Source organism: Saccopteryx bilineata, chromosome 2 (genome assembly GCF_036850765.1).
Source record: "Saccopteryx bilineata isolate mSacBil1 chromosome 2, mSacBil1_pri_phased_curated, whole genome shotgun sequence".
NCBI lineage: Eukaryota > Metazoa > Chordata > Mammalia > Chiroptera > Emballonuridae > Saccopteryx > Saccopteryx bilineata.
This window is the reverse complement of record NC_089491.1, coordinates 158,048,785-158,070,141: the sequence shown is the minus strand read 5'-3', so window position 1 is coordinate 158,070,141 and position 21,357 is coordinate 158,048,785. Positions and strand designations below refer to the sequence as shown.

Sequence of the window (21,357 nt, the reverse complement as noted above, 5' to 3'; positions counted from 1 at the left end):
ATTGTAAGAAAATACTATCAAGATCTGTATGTCAAAACATTAGACAACCTAGGTGAAATGAATAAATTCCTAGAAACATACAATCTTCCAAAACTCAATCTGGAAGAATCAGAAAACCTAAACAGACTGATTACAACAAATGAAATTGAAACAGTTACCAAAAATTCCCAGCAAACAAAAGTCCTGAACTAGATGGTGTCAAAGGCGAATTTTACCAAATTTTCAAAGAACTAACACCTATCCTTCTCAAGCTATTTCAAAAAATTCAAGAGGAGAAAAGACTTCCAAGCTCCTTTTATGAGGCGAGCATAATCCTCATTTCAAAACCAGGTGAAGACACTACAAAGAAAGAAAACTATAGGCCGATGTCCCTGATAAACTTAGATGCTTAAATTCTCAACAAAAATTAGCAAACCAGATCCAGCAATACCAAAAAAAATCATACATCATGATCAAGTGGAATTTATTCTGGTGAGGCAAGGCTGGTACACTTTGACAAATCAATGAATGTGATTCATCACATAAACAAAAGGAAGGAGAAAAATTACATGATAAAAATCAATAGATGCAAAAAGCATTTGATAAAATCCAGCACCCATTCATGATCAAAAGTCTCAGCAAAGTGGAAATATAGGGAAAATATCTCAACATGATAAGGGCCATTTATGACAAAACCACAGCCAACATCATACTCAATGGCCAAAATTTAAAAGCAATCCCCTTAAGATCAGAAACAAGGCAGGGGTACCCCCTTTCACCACTCTTATTCAACATAGTTCTAAAAGTCGTAGCCACAGCAATCAGACAAGAAGAAGAAATAAAAGGCATCCAAATTGGAAAAGAAGAAATAAAACTATCATTATTTGCTGATGACATAATACGGTACATAGAAAACCCTAAACTCTCAGTCAAGTAACTACTAGACCTGATAAATGAATTTGGCAAGGTGGCAGGATATAAAATTAATATTTGGAAATTAGTGGCATTTTTATACACCAACAATATATTGTCTGAAGGAGAAATTAAGGAAATAATCAACTTCATTATCGCAAGAAAAAAAATAAAGTACCTAAGAGTAAATTTAACCAAGGAGGTAAAGGACTTGTACTTGGACAATTATAAAATATTGATAAAAGAAATCAAAGAAGATACAAACAAATGGAAGCATATACCGTGTTCATGGACAGGAAAAATAAACATCATTAAAATGTCTATATTACCCAAAGCAATCTATAAATTCAATGCAATTCGTATTAAAATACCAATGGCATACTTCAAAGATATAGAACAAATATTCCAAAAATTTATATTGAACCAAAAAAAAGAACACGAATATCCTCAGCAATCTTGAAAATGAAGAATAAAGTAGGAGGTATCACACTTCCTGATATCAAGTTATATACAAAGTCATTGTACTCAAAACAGCTTGGTACTGGCATAAGAACAGGCATACAGATCAGTGGAACAGAACAGAAAACCCAGAAATAAACCCACGCCTTTATGGTCAATTGATATTTGACAAAGGAGGTAAGAGCATACAATGGAGTAAAGACAGTCTCTTTAATGAATGATGTTGGGCCTGACGAGGTGGTGGCGCAGTGGATAGAGCATTGGATTGGGATGCGGAAGACCCAGGTTTGAGACCCTGAGACCATCAGCTTGAGCGCGGGCTCATCTGGCTTGAGCAAAAAGCTCACCACCTTGGACCCCAGGTTGCCGGTTCGAGCAAGGGGTTACTTGATATGCTGAAGGCCCGCGGGTCAAGGCACATATGAGAAAGCAATCAATGAACAACTAAGGTGTCGCAATGAAAAACTGATGATTGATGCTGCTCATCTCTCTCCGTTCCTGTCTGTCTGTCCCTATCTATACCTCTATCTGACTCTCTCTTTGTCTCTGTAAAAAAATAATAATAATAAATAAATAATAAACGTTGTTGGGAAAATTGGACAGGTACGTGCAAAAAAATGAAACTAGACCACCAACTTAAACCATTTACAAAAATAAACTTAAAATAGATAAAAGACTTAAATGTAAGTTGTGAAACCATAAACATCTTGGAAAAAAACATAAGCAGTAAACTTTCTGATATCTCTTGTAGCAAAAATTTTGCTGATTTATCTTCATGGGCAAGTGAAATAAAAGACAAAATGAACAAATGGGATTATATCAAACTAAAAAGCTTTTGCACAGCAAAAGACACCAAGAACAAAATAAAAGACAACCCACACAATGGGAGAACACATTCGCCAAAATGTCTAATAATGGCATAATAACCAAAATTTATAAAGAACTTCTAAAACTCAACACCAGGAAGGAAACAATCCAAATAAAAAATGGGCAAAAGATCTGAAAAGACACTTCTCCAAAGAGGACATACAGATGGCCAATAGACATATGAAAAAATGCTCAATATCACTAATCATTAGAGAAATGCAAATTAAAACTACAATGAGATGTCACCTCACACACATCAGAATAGTGCTCATTAACAAATCAACACACAATAAGTGCTGGCAAGGATGTGGAAAAAAGGGAACCCTTCTGCACTGCTGGTGGGAATGCAGATTTATGCAGCCACTGTGGAAAACTGTATGGGATTTCCTCAAAAAATTAAAAATGGAACTGCCTTTTGACCCAGCTATCCCACTTTTAGAAATATATCTTAAGAATACCAAATCACTGATTCAAACAAGATATGCACCCCCCATGTTTATTGCTCATTGTTTACAATAGCCAAGATCTGGAAATAGCCCAAGTGTCCATCAGTGGAAAAGTGGATTAAAAAGCTGTGGTACATATACACAATGGAATACTATGCGGCCATGAGGAAGAAGGAAATCTTGCCTGTTGTGACAACATGGATGGACCTGGAGATTATTATGCTAAGTGAAATAAGTCAGGCAGAGAAAGAAAAATATCATATGATCTCACGTATATGTGGAATCTAATGAACAAAGTGGACTGAAGAATGAAATAAAGGCAGAGGCTGGGTCACAGGGAGCAGAGGGACAGCAGTCAGAGGGAAGGGGGATTAGGGGATGGGATCAGAGAAGGTGAAGGGATTAGTGAAACTATATATACATAACACAGAGATATAGATAACAGGATGGAAAATTCTATAGGGAAGGGGGAGGGAGTTGGGGGAGGGGATAAATAAACATTAAAAAAAATAAGCCTATAATTCTTACATAGAATGAGGATTTGTGTTGTAGCAACTTAAATATAAAAAGAAGTAGATCCTAATTTATGGATTATATGCATAAGTATTGCTTGATATGGGTGAAATTTAATATATATCCACTGAATGAAAACCCTAGGGTATGAAATATGTCAGAATTGCTGAAAGATGCTTTGGAATTGACAGCTTTTATTGAAGAAAACATTTAAAGTAAGTATGTGTTCATGAGAACAAGGGCAATTTCAGGAAGATGTATAAAGTAACCAAGAACTTTTACAGACAGAAAAAGTTAAGGAGGGCAAATTGTAGCATATTTATGCTCCAGGAACCATAAATATGCAAAAAAATAAAAATTAACAAGAACACTGGACATTAAAGACTGTCTAACTGGAAAGGCAGACAGAAATTAGGCCCCACTGCATATACTCCATCCCAGTGCCCTGCCAGCGAGGAAGGACTGTGCTCAGAACATTGTAAGAAAATCACATTCAAATAGTGTATTATTCAACAGTTGTGGAGCCTCCCACATGATCTTGCCAGTTTTATTTTACAGAATGACCTGAAAAGGAATTTGGAGGTAATTATGCCACAGAAAAATATGAGATGATAAAGGTAAGAATTACATTGTGTATATAAAATGGGTAACTAGAGCCTGCACACAAGAGGAAGTTACTGGTTACTGCTGACATGCCTATTTCATTTCACACCAACTCTAAGTCCCTACAGTAATGTATCATACATTTGTTTTCTTAGTCATCTTTACTCACTGGAATCATTGCTAGGACATAATCCTGGACTAGGGAAAACACATAAATTTTCTTTCCAGATATACTATGTATAGTTGATCTTAAATTAATAGCAATTTAGGGAAACTGCTACTTAGATTTTTCTCCCTGTATTTGTCATATCCCATGAAGGTTTGACCACCTGGAAGTGGAGAAAGTAGAATAAAGAGCCAATAGTTGCGATTATGCAAACTGAATCTTTGAAATTCTTAAGTTAATAAAAAAAGTTATTCACAATAGTAAGTTCCCTGCCTTTTCTTATTTCAACCCTTACTTTAGAATAGTAATAATTTTAGACAGTTAAACATTTTAGGCATATTACTGGTATGATTCACCCAGACACTACTAAATCAACTCATTCATTCAAAGAGGAAACTGGGTATTATAGACCACAGGCAACTGAACTGTAGTTAGAAAATAAGTGAATTATGGTCATTGACTTTCTTAATTTCTCCCATTATAAATTCTTACAAAACTACTGAAATCACTTCAAAACATTTGCTCTAGCTTCAAAATATTGCATGGTCTTAATACAAATATCAAGGAAGTGGTAAATAATGACATGAATGTATTTTAAATCTTTCTATGTTAATATGTCAACCTACAAAAATAATACAATACGATTTAATCACCAAAACAAAGAAGTTGATAGATTAACAGTGTTGGATTTCCTAAGCAATTCATCACCATTACTACTGAGTCCTAAATGCTTGTTCATTGTATAAACTAGAGGCTTCATTCGCTGGAATCTTTTGATAGGTCCAAGTTGAAGCTCTGTTCTACATGAAAAGTATACATAAGAGCTATGGAAAGCATGAAAGAAGAAGGAGTCATCACTGATCAAGTAACAATGAACAGACAAGTGGTCTTTGGCAGGGGCCAAGGTAAGCTACTAACTACCAGGGGCTTCCAGGTATGCAGCAGGCAACTAAGGATATATACATCAGTTCCCTGTGATACTTAAATATCTTAATTTTTCTAAAGTTTAGCAGTGGCTTTCCTAACTTTTAGTCCTCCTAACAATTTTAGAAAATTCATATACTTTGTGTTAAATACCTTTCTGCTTGACATACCAAGAATGGTTTTGATTGCTCTACTGTGTTACATACCAGGAGTGGTATATTCCAGAAAACAGACCCTCAAAAATGTAAATTTACAACTGTTTGTCTGTCTTGAGGTGATAGTATTCATAATGAGAAATAAAGTCTTGGCAATCCATGCTTTTTAAGGCCATTACAGATTATTAAATTATCCTTTATAGTTTTCTAAATTGAAGAATATGCTTTGGGAAAACAAATGACTATTTCAATAGGACATTATAGAAGAATAGAGATTACACTATCTGCAACAAGCATGGTTATTTCTGACTAGACTGGAGAGATTACAAAAAGAAAACTATAATCTCAGTGACTTAAATTCTCAGCTGAAGGTATGGTTAAGGAATCAGAGAGTGATTTCTATGCTAAAAGAATCTTATATCTCCTTTAGCCTTAGAATCAATATAATTGAAAAGCAAACTAAGGTTTAAAATTTCAAGTGGTAAAATCCCAACTCCAGTAAATGGTATGGCTTTATCAGGTCTCATGTGAAAATTAGGGCATTAAGAAAGTGTGGGACAATAAGAATTGAAATGGGGATCTTTAAAGTCTAAATTCCATGGAGTTCTCCTTGACTTCAAAAGCAGCTCTTCTTGTCTCTGAAAAAGCTTGCTTTCCTTTGCTTAAATATTCTGTAATGACACTCATCAAGGGGGAGGCTGATTCTCCTCCAGACCAACCTCCAACCACCTTAATTATGTCAGACTCATAAACAGAGTCAATTTCAGCAGATTTCAAGAACACAAGTAGATATTCTGACCTCAGTAAGGACAACATATATACTGGAAATCACCAAGAAACTTCAAAAAGTAAGTTCTTAGAAAATGTCATTAAAAATAACTATAGTTGGCCCTGGTCGGTTGGCTCAGTGGTAGAGCGTCGGCCTGGCGTGCCGAAGTCCTGGGTTCGATTCCCGGCCAGGGCCCATCTCCGTCTCCACCCTTCCCCCTCTCCTTCCTCTCTGTCTCTCTCTTCCCCTCCTGCAGCCAAGGCTCCATTGGAGCAAAGATAGCCCGGGTGCTGGGGATGGCTCCTTGGCCTCTGCCCCAGGCGCTAGAGTGGCTCTGGTCACAACAGAGCGACGCCCCAGAGGGGCAGAGCATCGCCCCCTGGTGGGCAGAGCGTAGCCCCTGGTGGGCGTGCCAGGTGGATCCTGGTCAGGCGCATGCGGGAGTCTGTCTGATTGTCTCTCCCTGTTTCCAGCTTCGGAAAAATACACACACACAAACACACACAAATAACCATAGTTTAATAACAAACATGTAAACTATCCAGAGCAAAATATGAAAGTGTAACAAAATAAGAAATTTAACTAAAAAGCAAAGGTATTGTGAGTTGTTTCTTAATACTGGAAAAAGAAATGTTATGAGCAAATACTCTCAATGACACAAATGCTGACTTGGTTGCACTAGTTATAGTGCTATAGCTGACCTTTACACAATGTGGAAGTTAGGGGCATCAACTCCTTTGCAATCAAAACCTATGACTCCCCCAAAACTTAGTCTTCCCTCAGTAACCATGGGGGTGGTTCCAGGAACCCAGTGGATATCAAAATCTGCAGATGCTCAAGTCCCTTATATATGGAATAGTTCAATGCATACATTTGACCCTCTGAATCCCTGAACTACCAACCATAGCTCAAAAACAGTACAAGTGTCTATTTTTTAAAATTTGCATATAAACAGACCTCCACAGTTCAGACCTATGTTGTTCAAGGATCAACACTATATACATTGAATGCCATATAGTCTTAATAGTCAGATGATTAACTGAAGATTCAATAACAGGGATTCAGCTGACCAGGTGTTGGCACAGTGAATAGAGCATCAGCCTAGGATACTAAGGATCCAGGTTTGAAACCCTGAAATCAGTGGCTTGAGCATGGGTTCACCAGATTTAGCATGGTGTTGCTGGCTTGAGTGTGTGATCATAGACATGATTCTGTGGTCTCTGGCCTGAGCCCAAAAGTCGCTAGCTTGAAGCCCAAGACTGCTAGTTTGAGCCCAAGGTCACTGGCTTGAGCAAGGGATCAATCAATGAACAACTAAGGTATCATAACAAAGAATTGAAGCTTCTCATCTCTCTCCCTTCCTATCTGTCTGTCCATATCTGTCCCTCTTTCTCACTAAAAGGAAAAAAAAAATGAACAGGGAGTCACTCACTTTTGCACATCTTGATCACAAATTTCCCCATCAGTTTAAAACAGTTATCCAAAATTAAAGTATCAACTCAAATTATCTAACTAATAAAATACATTAAATAAATTTTAGATTCAGAGAATCTAAAAGGTAGAAAAAGTCTTAGAGAGCATTCTGTCCAACTCTTGCATTTTATAACTATAAGGTTAGAAGCCAAGAAAGGTTTAAATGATGTGTAGAAAACCTGCCATTAATTAGAAAAAGAAATCAGAATCACTTCTCCATACTCATTCCATTGCCTCATGCTTCCCAAAATAGCCCTGCTATTATTTTTGGGAAATGGATTATTAAGATAGTAGATATGTATAGCTTGCAAAAATGTAAACATTTTTGTGTTTTAAAACATTATCTACAAATGGAATGCAAAATCAAACGAAGATTCAAGCTTGGTTAGCATTATATTTTACTTTCAATTTAAACATCAGAACAGAAGCTAACTTACTAATGGTAGCCAGGATGAAACCTTTATGTGTATATATACTATTTTGAAAGAAAAAAAAGTTTTGAGTCAATTTATTTAAAATAAACTATGCAAGACTGAATAATTTAAGCATCAGAAAAAAATTTAAAAATTAAGGGGAATTAGGCAAAATATATCAAGAAAACCAGACAAGGAAAAGTTGTGATTATTCAGTATGAAACTGTTTTCTAGACTTTCTAATAACTGAGCCAGTGAGTTATGTGGCTGTTAGGAACAAAACATTTTTCAAAAATTCTGAGTCCTTTCCTACTGAAGAATATATGTGAGAGCTAGAACTTAAAATGTATTTTCCAATACAAAATATTACAAAAGGAAGAAAATGTAGTTGAATTCATACTCAGATACTCTGTAGATTAAAGATGAACATGAGAACTTGCCCAGGAACTTCTCAGAAACCTACTACTTTTCTATATTATTTTTACTATATTTAATATATGCTACATTTATAATTTACTTTATATCTCTTTACATTTATTATATGCTTATTATATATTATGTGTAATTTTTCTGTGGTTATATAGGTTTAAAGAAATGTTTACCTTGTTCCCCCCCAAAAAAAAACTGAGTCAAAGAATACAAAATTATAAGATAATACAAATTTTAGAAGAAGCCACCATTATTATTGTTCCTATGTGGAATGTGAGGGCTAAGGACCAACTATAAAGAATAATAAGAATATAAAGATGAAGATGAAAAGGAAGGAGGAAGAGGAAAAGAAGAAGAAGGAAATAAAGAAGAGAAAGAAAGAGGAAAAAGAATAATAAAGGAAAAGAAAGGAAGGACAGATAGACAGAGGGAGAGAGAAAGAAAGAGCAAAAATGTATATATAAAGAAAAAACATAATATTTGTAATTTGGGATTGCCTATACCTATAAATCTAACCCTAGGCCTGTCTGCAAACATAAACTTCCATTTGTCAACATAAAAATATCCATGGTTAATATGAAAACACTTAATAGATTACCTGTGCTGTCGGTCCAGCACAGGTAATCACCGACAGTCCAGATTATCTCTTTCAACAAGACTATAAAACGAAGATTCCCTGGAGACTTGTGAATGGGAAATATATTAATATCAACTCTGTGACCATTCAACACCATGACATAAAGTGTCTGTTCAGGAGGTCACTTCCAAAATGTATCCCATACATCTTCATGCACAAGAGATGATAATTTATCACCAAGACATAGGGATCTACTGTAAACTAATCCAAACTGCTGATGATACACTAAATCAGTCTGAGTGATGAATATAAATAAAGCTGCAAGGAAGTACTGAAGGATACAGATCTATCTGATCAATGAGATATCACAAGGCAAATGAAATGCAATGTTGACAAGCATAGAGTCCCTCAGTTGAAAATTAACCAAATCAAGTGTCAGAGCATAAAGACACACATTAACACAAGTTTCAAATGAAAGTTTAATATATGGGAGTCAGACGGTGAATAGTCTGTCTCAGATAAAACTGAAGGAGAACAGGGTCAATAGAATTGGGTGAGGTAAAAATTGATGTATTTTGCATGCCATAGAAAGCACCGCAGGATCAAGAAAAATGTTGCAAGACAATAATCTTTTCCAAATAATATAACTATCATTATTCAATCTGCCAAACAAATCCATACACACAGATGAGGAAAAACAATAAAAACTGTATACAGAAAGTGATTTCACATCAACTTGCTACCAGATCAAATTCGATTTGTGTTGTCCTTATGAAAGCTTAGATATTTTCTGAAAATATCATGCCACAACCTTAATGGAGAAGAACAAAAGAGTGGGGATAAGGAAGGACATTCTTATTTTATAAACATCAAAAAGTTGATGTATATAGTGGTGAGTCCTTGAGAAAAAGATTTTCCCAACTATGTGGTCAGAATAGAGACTTCGGCAATAGAACTCAGTCATTCTGAAGGTGTTCCTAATAGAAAGAGCTGATTAAAGTAAATTATCACCTCTGCTGGAACAAATCTGTAAAAATATTCTCTAGGGAAAATTATTTTTCAAGAAATTTATATTTTTTTCTTTGTTGTGTTAAGAAAATAGAGCATTGTCATGCCATATTTAACTCTTGCTTTGTATTTTATCTTTCAGTTTATTTTGGGTAAAGATAGAGTTATGCTACTAAAATATGACCTGATCCCATATGTAGTTCATTTAAATTTCAAAATGAAAAGCTTACCAAGAACAGATAAGATTGATTGCTCTCTCTGTCTTAGCATAATTGTATTTCAGGTGAACATCAATTTACTTTAAAGGACACTTCTAAGTAGCAGAATGCATCATAAATAATTCATCAATCACAGCTGCTAGGAACATGATTCACTTCCACAGATTCAATGGAATAGAAGTTCTATTTCTCTATGTTTGTGTTTGTTTTCAGGAGTTAAGAATACTTCTTTTCTAAGAATTCACTCTAAGATTCCATACCTCATACTCTAAATGCAGTATGATAAAACTGTTTTCTTTCCCTTTTATTTAAAATATTGTTTTTTCTAATTTAAAGACATTTAAATAGCTTTGGACCAAATCACAATCTATGTATATCAACAATAAAACAACAAAAGGCACAAAACTAAAAAATGGCATTAATATTTTTCTCAAATGCATATTTTAGTAAGGCTAGCAGTTTATTTTCACTTTATATAACATTTTAAATGGAAACAAAAAGGATGCAGACTCCAAAACTCTTTTCTAGGTTATTTAGGATCTGATAGAGTTAAAAATTATTTCAATTTAAAGAGATATATTAAAGAGATTCTAAATGGTATAACAATTTGAATTTTATTGGCTGGTACAGTGAGTATCTTACCTCTTTCATTTGTCATATGGAAAGACACTACTTACCTTATTCATCTTAAAGTTTTCTATCAAATTCAGCAATTTGGTATTAGCAATTTTCCAAGCTATGAAAAATCTTTAAAAATAAATATAGAGATGAGGACAAAAATATAGGAGAAAATAGGAAGCATTTCACTTACTTGCAAACCTCTCTGAAATACTGAATGGCCCATAAAATTAGCCAGCATTCTAATTAAAGCAGCACCCTGTAGGAAAATAAAAGAAAAGAATTTCAGCCAAGTAACATGATTCTAAAATTATCCTCTATCAATCAAAAATAGTTTGATTTATTCATGCTTGCTTATTCTTTAAAATAGTTAAGAAATAAGAAATTCATGTATACAATATTTCTCTTACATATAACAAATGCATTTTTTGTTTTTTGAATCAAAAACCAACAATTTCAAAATAGAATTCTTCTGGACAGAACATCTCAGGGCAATAATAAGCTGTAATTCAGGAATAATAAAAATTGTATTAAGCACTAGACATGACAGTTAATAAAACATGGTTCTTGTACTTATAAGGTCACAAGGTCATAATCTAGTAAGGAAGAGTACCCATGTTAATAATCATATTAAAACATAAGCTACAGAAGTGCAGGGTAGGTATACCAAGCAGTCAGAGTGGTTTTAAATCCTGGCTCTGCCATGTTTACTCAGGAAAAAAAAATTTAATGTCTCTGTTCCTCAATTTTCTCACACGTAAAGTGTAGGTCATAACAGCCCTGATTTAATAACGTTTTTCTGAAGCTTAAATGAATTAATATATGTAAGAAAGTTAAAACATGGTCTGAAAAAAGTAACCATAATAAAAATGTTAGCCATCAGTATTACATGAAAATAATTATTTCTTGTCTATTTCTTTTAGAGGTTAGCTATAGCCATATATCCTTTAACAAATAAAACATGTGATTAATATAAATAGAGTTATAGAAGAAAATACTTATTTAAGAGTCCACCTCATCTCATCTTGAGAACAATTATAATATTGTTGAACAATATCAGTGCAAAAAGGTAGACATGTAATCAATATGAAACATTCCAAGTAATGATGGTTAAGTCTGGATGATCACAAATTTGTATGCACAATGTAAATAAGTTTTCAAGGGGGTATTTCAATTTGCACAGAATTGTTTTTAACTATGGTACAGTGGATTATAAGCAACAAAGGTTTAAATATGGCATTGGCCAGTTGGCTCAGTGGACAGAGCATATGCCCAGCATATGGAAGTCCAGGGTTTGATTCCTGGTCAGGACACACAGGAGAAGTAACCATTTACTTCTCTCCCCCTTTCTTTTCTTCTTCTTCATTTAAAATTTTTTTTTAATTTTTTTTTTTATTTCTTTGTACTTTTCTGAAGTGAGAAGCAGGGAGGCAGAGAGACAGATTCCCACATGCGCTCTATCAGGATCCACCCGGCAAGCCCACTAGAAAGCAATGCTCTGCCCATCTGGGCCATTGCTCCATTGCAACTGGAGCCATTCCAGTGCCTGAGGCGGAGGCAATGGAGCCATCCTCAGCCCCTGAGTCAATTGTTGCTCAAGTGTAGTCTTGGCTGTGGGAGGGGAAGAGAAAGACAGAGAGAATGGAGGGGGGGAGAAGCAGATGGGTGCTTCTCCTGTGTGCCCTGGCTGGGAATCAAACACTGGACTTCCACACACCAGGCCACTCTACCACTGAGTCAAACAGCCAGGGCTCCTTTCTTTTCTCCTTTTTCTCTCTTCCCCTCCCAAGCCAGTGGCTCAACTGGTTTGAGCATCAGCCTCAGGCACTAAAAATAGCTTGGTTGATTCCAGCATCGCTCCTAGACAGGGGTTGCTGGGTGGATCCTAGTTGGGGCACATGCCAAAGTTGGTCTTACTATCTCTTAAAAAAGAAAAAAGTTTAAATGTAAACAATAACCTGGTTTTAGGGAAGAATTCCTTTTATGACTTTTATATCAAATTCATAGAATTCATACTCGTTACAAATTCACACTCTTCCATAACTCATTTCTTAAAGGTGTCTCTATTTTATAAGAGAATCATATCAAGCATATGTAGATTCATCCTATATAGAATTGAGCTGTGGCAGGCAGTCCAAGGAATCCAGGAGGGATTTTCATTGTTACTAGTTTTCTTTGTTTCCCAGAATTCTGGAATTTTAATGCAATACAATACTCAGGCTCCATAAATCATTATTTAAAAAAATGGTGCAAAAAATTTTAGTCACCATCAATATTGCTCCCAAAATTGGTATTTTTTTTCACAACTCAACAAATGATAAGCTGGACAAGTCACAGAGTTTTGTGCCTCTTCTGATATCTTTTTTTCCCACACCTTGTACTCTTTGCTTTATCTTGTGTTTCTTTCTCTTTATTGTCTTTATACTTGTATGGGTTCCTAAGATATAAGCATTTTTGTTCAATCTGCAGCCTAGATTAGAATTCCCTTTAGAATGTATCACCTCAGATCCTTGAATTTCCTTCACAAGCCCCCTTCCCACACATTTCCAAATCTAATATGCCCACCCAAGGGTAGAAACTGTCAATTCTGCAGGAAAACTACCCTTTGCCTCTTGAGGTGTGAGACAGTCTTAAGTAGTCATCTCAGACTTTGCTTCAGAACAGAATAGCCATCTTAGATGATTAAAGTACTTCCCTCCAGGTAATGATGACTTGGTCTCTTGTTAGGTTATAAAAAACTATCAATTTAGCATAAGCTAAAGGCAGAGTCCTTTTTTATTTTAATTTTTCTTACTAGAATGACATTGGTTAATAAAATTATATAGGTTTCAGGTACACAATTCTATATAATACATCATCTGTATATTGTATTGTGTGTTCCCCATTCCATCAGGTCTCCTTCCATCATCATTTATCCCCCAATTACTCTATCCTACCTCCCCTGCCCCTTTCCTCTGTTGATCACCATACTGTTGTATATGAGTTTTTTTCTTTTTTTTTAAAGGTGACAGGATTAAGCAAGAGTCCTTTCTCACCATAAAGAATGTATTTGTTTTTCTATCTCAGTTGAGGTGGAACAGAGTGCTAACAGGAAATAAAATCGGGATATATAATCAATATGTAAAAGTTATATATATCTGAACTCATTATTATTATATTGTGTAATACAATAAATATTTTAAAAGTTAATTAAGTTATGTTGCCCATTTCAACATTTTAAATTCTCCAAAATAACATGCACTGTTCTATATTTAACTAGCCTTTTCTTTCTAAAGCTAGGTATTAAAAATCCATATTTCATAAACCTTCATAGACAGATTGGCTCTCCAACTGAAAGCATTCAACCAACATACACATGGTATGTACTATGCATGGCTTATAACAAGGATCATATCTCTTTACGCATGCATAACTCATTGCAAAATTTATTTCTTTTTCTTTAAGAAAACACTGAAACGTCTTTCATCATGTCTTTGAAGCATTTTTTCTTACCAAGCAATTATTATTTACAATATTGTAACTTATACCCTCTTATGATTCAAAATTTTAGCCCCCCAAAACAAACTGGGTGTTAGGCAGCCTAAACAGCTTTAGGGAATACAAATACTCTAATTCTGTAAGATTTTTATAATTTTAAGGCTTGCTCAAGAAAATCTATTATTATATTTACTGCACTAAGATTCAGGGAGATATTAGGATAAAAACTACTATCTGAATTTTTTAAGGTTTTGTAAAGAATATTTCACAAAAATATACTCATAAACCTATATCTCACTTAGTAATATTTTATTGGGGCCGTCTTTTATATAAGTTCCTAGTCAAAATTTATTTTATTTTACATTGTAATCATTTTCATTCAAGTCAGTCTCAAAGACAGTAAATATCTCCAGAGAAAGGACTAAGTTCTTATGACTTGGTAGCCCATTCCCTGTGCCTGGCTCTGAGCTGCTGCTTCCTTAACATAATAACTGGATGAGGAAGAGAAATTAGTTGCATGCATAGCAATTACTTGGTATTCTTGAAGACTACTCAGCCGGGATATACCGTTTATTACTTTATTGGTGTACCTTAGTGATAAGTAATCACTTTTGAAGCGAGGGAGAATGCAACTAATTTATTGCTTTAACATATGCTTATTGAGTCAGGCAGTGTGCTCAGTATCCTGTAGAATATAAATAGGTATGCCACAAGTCTGTGTCCTCCAGGACATCAAAATCTCACAAGTGGAATGAGAAGAAACAACACAGTAAAAGATGAATTGCAAAAGAAATAAAAATAATAGACTATATTTCAGAGAAAGGGAAGGAATGAATGTCAAAGAGGATCTAAAGAAGGGGCATTAGTATTGGACCTTGTGGATGGGAGGGATTCCATGAACAAAGGTAAACAGAAGGCATTTGCATTGTGTGGCAGGAATGGTCTTTTCAGATTCATGCAGCTGTGAAAGTGAAAAGCACAAGTAGACTTGGTCTATCTGATGCACACTATAGACTGATTGCAAAAAAATAGTTCCTGAAACGTAATAGGTGCTCAATAAATACCGAGTCACAATAATGTAGAAAAGGCCATCCCCAGATTATGTAAGTTGGAAAGAGTCGTACTAGATTTGAACTCCAGTGAGAAGGTAGCAAGGAGTCAAAAATGTGGAAATGTACAGATAAGTCATAAGTCTTAGCTGAATTTATTAATGATATACCTGTCTTTCATTAAGGAACTACTACATGCCATATTCACATTATTGTAAGAAAAATATCACTATTTTCAGATCAGAAAATTGAGGCTTAAAAGGTTGAATAAATTACCCAAATTAATACAAGTAGTAAATTATGAAGCCAGGATTAGAATCCCATTTATATCTAACTACAAAATCAAGTAATCTTAATGAATTTGGATTACTTTCTTGTGATCCCAAATCAAAATAGTTACATGATACTCTCCAGAAACCTTGAGCATAGCAAGAACTTAGAAAAAGAAAGGAAATTCTTAGAGTTACTCAGAGCTTGAAATTATTTAGTAAATGTTCCCAGGAGATGATGAAGAAACACCTAATTCAATGAGACATAGTTAAAGCAGCTGACCAGTAAGTCCAGGATTGACAATGGACCAGAAGACATAAATTGGCTAGCATAATAGAACATATTGATGGAATAGGAAGCATTAAGCTAGTATAGAGCAGGTTCAGTAAGAACAAAGGGCTAGCAAAGTTGAAAGAGTACATTTTGATCAGATGTTGTATGTGAACATGGAAGCTGTGAAAATGCACTACACTGATTTCCTCCTCTTACCACTCTTATTAGCCACCCTGAAGATCAATGGCTGAGCATGACAGTGGCACTAAGGTGGGCACAGTCCAGCCAGGTGGGGCTCCTCTAATGAAAAACTCTGGCTTCAGGACTCACCATCGGCATGGATAGGTGTTTCTTGCAATTGAGCTGTGGTCTGAAAGTCTTTCCACCCAATGCTTCTACGTTCCCTCTCTACTTTGATTGGCTGTGAACAGCCCTTGATCTCAGGACAGCTCTCTCTACATTCATCAGCTCCTCAGATAAATACCTCACACACCATAGTGACTTCTTCTCAGAAGACTTGACCCAGTAGAGCAACATTAAATGCTGAAATCCAAACAACTGTAAATTATTGGCCCTTTAGCTGGTATATTCCACTATTTCACTTTACAGAAGTGTTTGCTTTTATTCAGTGTATGAGCAGGTAAGGAATAATGTATCATTACATTAGGCTTACATATGGGAGAGACTGAGCTAAAGGGTTAAAGTAATTTGTCCAAAGTTACATAGGTAGTAGCTACTAGAACTTTTCTCCATATTTTCTGTTATAGAGCTATTTGCAGTGTAAAAACATATGAGGTAAACCTATGTTATTACTTGCTAGGTTATTAAAAGAATTAGTCTATTGATTCTAAATCAAAGTACTTTTAAAATGTAAATTTCTAAATGATTTGTCTGCCTTAACTCTGGACGTGTAGACATTATAAGATGTTTTAACATAATTTGTTACTGAATAATGGCTTTTGGTCTGGAATAAAAGCATATCTTAAATCCTCCAAAATTTTTCAAAAACATATATATTATAATGTTTTTGCAACAATACTACAGTTATCTTTAGGACCTGAATAAAAGAAAAAAAATAAAATATCTAATTCTGAATATTGCTGACTCAAAATTGATTATCAAAAAGAAAGGCAAAGAGAGAGAAAGAGAAAGAGAGAGTAGAGAATAAATAAAAGGACAAATAAGGAAAGAGAATTGGTTCTAAAAAGGAAGCAGAATTAATTCCCACTTGCCCCAGTCGCCTACACCTAGAACCTTGGTGTTCTCTAATGTGTGACTTCCCAAGGCCAAGCTACTATCAGCACAGAAGAAGGATTTCACAGCCTCTGAGTAACAAGCCAGATGTGTTTTCACTTTCACAAGTCCATCCCATGAACTACAGCAAACTAATTTTAACAATTACGTCTGGAGAAGTATAATGATTTAAAAGTTCTAGCTTTGCCATCTACTAAATGTAAGAACTTAGTCATAAGAACTTAGTCATATTTGATGAGCTCCCTAAATATCTACAATTAGAATGTAACAATAACAACAATACTACTACTAAAGATGACGATAATGATGATATCTTAAGATATTTCTGAGAATTCACTTAAAACACTCAAAAAGCATATAATACTCAACAAAATAATGTAGTTGTCTTCAACTTCATCATTACCCTCTTTTTCATGTTAGCTTCCTACTTCAAGAGCTTTTTTAATTCCTATGGTAGTGAATCAAGGCTATACATAATGAAACTCATCATTATCTAGCAAAACTTTTCCCATATAGTACAATCAGCACTTAGTTAAGCTGATCTTCTCATTATCCGATGAGCACACCTTATACTCTCATGTTTTAATTATGCTATTTACTTCAACTGCAATGATATTCCTTTTCAATCTTATATTCTAAACCCTATACATTATTCAAAAGCAAGGGAAAGTCCATACTATAATACAAAACTTCCCACAAGTTCATTAGTTCTCAATGCTTTCTGACCTTTGAGTCATAAATTTTTTAAGTCTAAAGTAAACAATTTATTACTTTATATAACTCACTAATTGATTCAAATGATTGTTTCTTTTTCCCACAATTAGATGTGAGCCATATTATTTAGATTTATTATTGATACAACTGTTAGTTGTCAGAACCATAACTTCTTTATTGTCTATGAAAGCTAGTCCTAGCTAAGAAAGGTATCCACCAACTACTCACTAGTTTCAAATCAGCAATCCAAACCATGAGCTCATAACCAATATATACGTACTTAATCTTCCTTATAATAAAATTCAGCACAAATGCTAAACTGGGGCCTTCTATTTTTTAGTAGTCTCAAGCAGCAGAATTCAAACAAGGTAATTCATATTAAAAGCAATAGGAAGTAAAAAAAGAAGACCAGAGACGCAAGGACAAGGACACAGGGAATTTTCAACAGTGTCAAAAAATAGCACTTCCATAAAAGCATTCAATTAAAGAATTTAAAACAGAAAAATACTATAAAGTCAAATGAATGTCCATGGAAGAATAAAACATAAGAGCATAAAATAGAAAATAAAGAAATGTGAGAGGATGAAAAATAAAATATATCAATATATGTGGGAATAATATCTATTATGACTTAGCATTCAAAATAATGTATCTTAGTAAACTAGGAAGAGGAGGGAATCATTAATATATCAAAGGCCATCTTCTAAAAACATACAGATGGGTGAAAAATTGGATATGTTCTCCTTAAAGATGAGAATAAGACAAGAATGTCTTTTATTAATACTTACATTCAAAAACACAATAAAGTAAATGAGCAAACAAAATTATGAAGCAAACAACAAAAATGAAGCAATAAATTAGTACTGTTCAGACATGATGTTAAAGTCCTTACAAAATTCAAGAAAGAGAGAAGTAAGTGATAAAATTAATAAAAGAATGCAGCAAAGTTACTTGACACAGATCAATACATAAAAATCAAGAGAGTTGATATAAATCAGTAAAAATTATGAATCAATTTTTAAAGAGTCCCCTTCTCAAAAGAGAAATACAAAAAATGTATAACATAACCAAAAATTGTAGGAAGAAATTAAAAGTTGTTTAGTATTTTTATGGAGAAAATTATATAACTTAATCATGGACACAAGGACCTATATATGAAAAACTATGATTCTTATAAAGCTAGAAAAAAACTGTTTTTGTAAAAAGGTCAAAGAGTTCAAAATTAATCAATAAAATCTTTTTAAAAATTTCCAAAAACTGCCTTTGTCTTAAAATTGATATAGACTGGAACATAGTTAATAGTAATTTTGAAAAACAACAAGATAGAGGGAGAATCATCACACCCAATATCAAACCAAAATACTATGGTGGTTAGACCTTAGCCAGATACCTGTGTAAACCATGGACCAGGATACGTGACTACAAATGCATGAAAGCTGATATGGTGGTAACTGACAGGGATAATATTACAAAAGAGTGGAACTAGGGCAAGGAATTCAATAATTAGAATTAAGAAGATTGATTATCTAAATGAAAATAAAATTACATTTTACATCACAACATAAAAAGCAACCAAAACATCTAAATGGATTAAAGAACATAATATAAAATGCAAAACTTTAAAAATATTAGGAAAAACTGCCTGACCAGTGGTGGCCCACTGGATAGAAAGTCAACCTGGAATGCTGAAGTCTCAGGTTCAAAACCCGGAGGTTGCAGGCTCGAGCATGGGATCATAGCTTGAGCGTTGAATTGCTGACCTGAGTTTGAGATTATAGACATGATCCCATGGTTCCTGGGTTGAGGTCAAAGACTGTTGTTAGCTTGAAGCTCAAGCTTGCTGGCTTGAAACCAAGGTCACTGGCTCAGCTAGAGCTCCGCAGTCAAGGCACATATGAGAAGCAATCAATGAACATTTAAGTTGCCACAACTATGAGCTGATGCTTCTCATCTCTCTCCCTTCCTGTCTGTCTGGCAGGCTCTCTCTCTCTCTCTCTCTCTCTCTCTCCCTCTCTCTAAAATACATATATATGGAAAAACTGTCAGACAGTATTTTTAAATTTTGGGGTAAATAAAAATACTTAAACAAAATGCATGAAGCATGGAAGAGTAAATGGGAAAAGGGACTACAACTGAGTTAAAATATCTGTGATACAAGACATCATAAATTTAAAATTAAATTAGTCTATTAGCAACCAAAGATTAATATACAAATACAAAAAAAGAACCTCTTATTTATCAATGATTAAATAAAAAGCAAACTATTATTTTTGAAAAAGACCCCACAGGAAAATGGACAAAGGATATTCACAGAAAATTCAAAAAGAAATCCAAGTAGCAACAAATATACAAAAATACTTCATCTCACCAAGAAACAAGGAAGAAATTTAAACAGCAAAACAGTGTTTCCACAGCCACAAGCTCAGCAAAAAGAGCAGGAATTCAATAATTCCAAGTACAGATAAGGATGTGAAGAAGCAAGATCTTTCCAACATTCTAGTGAGAGTATATACATAGGTACACTCTGGGAGGAAAAATGGCACACTGAGGTAAATTTAAAATTTTATTTATTTGTGAATTTAACAAAAAATTGTGTGCTTACTGTGTTAGGTACTGTTACAGAGACTGAAAATGAAGCAAAGAACAAACCAATTAATCATTCATGGAATTTACATTCATAAAGAAGAGGCAATTAATAGAGAAACAGCTTCCTATAATCATGCTAAGTACTGACTATTGTTATAAAGGAAAACGAAGCAGGGTAAGGAGATAGAAAGTGCTGGGGGAGATGGGCTCTCAAATTAATAAGATGAGCAGAAAAGATTTCTCTAATAAATGATTTTAAGCAGACATATGAATTAAAAGAAGCAGCAAGTCTTATTGATAACTGAAGAAGAGTATTCCAGGCAGACAGACACACACAGATAATGCTTAATTGTAATCTTTGGGAAGAGAGGGAGAGATTTACTAATAAAAATTAACAACATTTGTTAAAATTTGGGTTTTGTTATCCGTTAGTAGTCTCTGTGAGTCTGGAAAAGAGAAATTGAAACAAAAAGGACAAATAAATAAAGAAAAAACTCGTGGACACAGACAACAGTGTGGTGACTGTTGGTGGCAGTGGATGGTGAGGGGAAGGTATCAGGGGGATAAATGGTGATGGACAAAGACTTGACTTGGGGAGATGAACACAGTGTACAGAGATGTGTTATAGAATTGCTCGCCTGAATACTGTATGTTACAGGGCTGCATCCCCAATAAATTCAGTTAAAATAATGTCCATTGATGGAAAAAAATAGAAGTCTTTGGGAAAATTGCTCAACTAAAACACCATATAGTTGATCTCATTTCATTGTCTCCCATGTTTTATACACACTTTGTATTCCTCTTATCTTAATCTTAGTGGTAGAAAACCCCTTATCTAAGATGTATCTATAGAGCTGCTAAGAGTATTTTGGTACTACATTTTTTTTTTAATTTAAAACAAACTTACCTAATAAAGAAAAAAATGAAATAAGTTGAATTGCCAGAAATTTGGAGTAACTCTTTAAACAATAGGAACTTATGAATAATAATTTTCTTTTAAAAGTTAAACTATTAATAAACATATTATTTCCCATTAAAGTTTTAAGGCATTAGCAAAGTGATGGTTTAAGCATAATTGATATTTATATTAATATATTTTATTTCTGAACCAAATGGAATTGTGAATGTCCCAAACCAGTAACAGTGTTGAAAGAGTAAAACTAATTTAATTTTCTATTAAAAATTCAGAAAACACCATTTTTTAA

General features: G+C 34.2%; 1 protein-coding gene across 1 annotated transcript in view; it reads right to left on the bottom strand.

The window, feature by feature from the left end:
- TRHDE (thyrotropin releasing hormone degrading enzyme) overlaps positions 1–21,357 on the bottom strand; it is a 442,374-nt gene that overhangs the window by 149,145 nt on the left and 271,872 nt on the right. Inside the window, exon 7 of the mRNA XM_066254840.1 lies at positions 10,723–10,788. Within this exon, the coding sequence (XP_066110937.1) occupies positions 10,723–10,788 (66 nt within the window). The remainder of the gene's footprint in view (positions 1–10,722; positions 10,789–21,357) is intronic.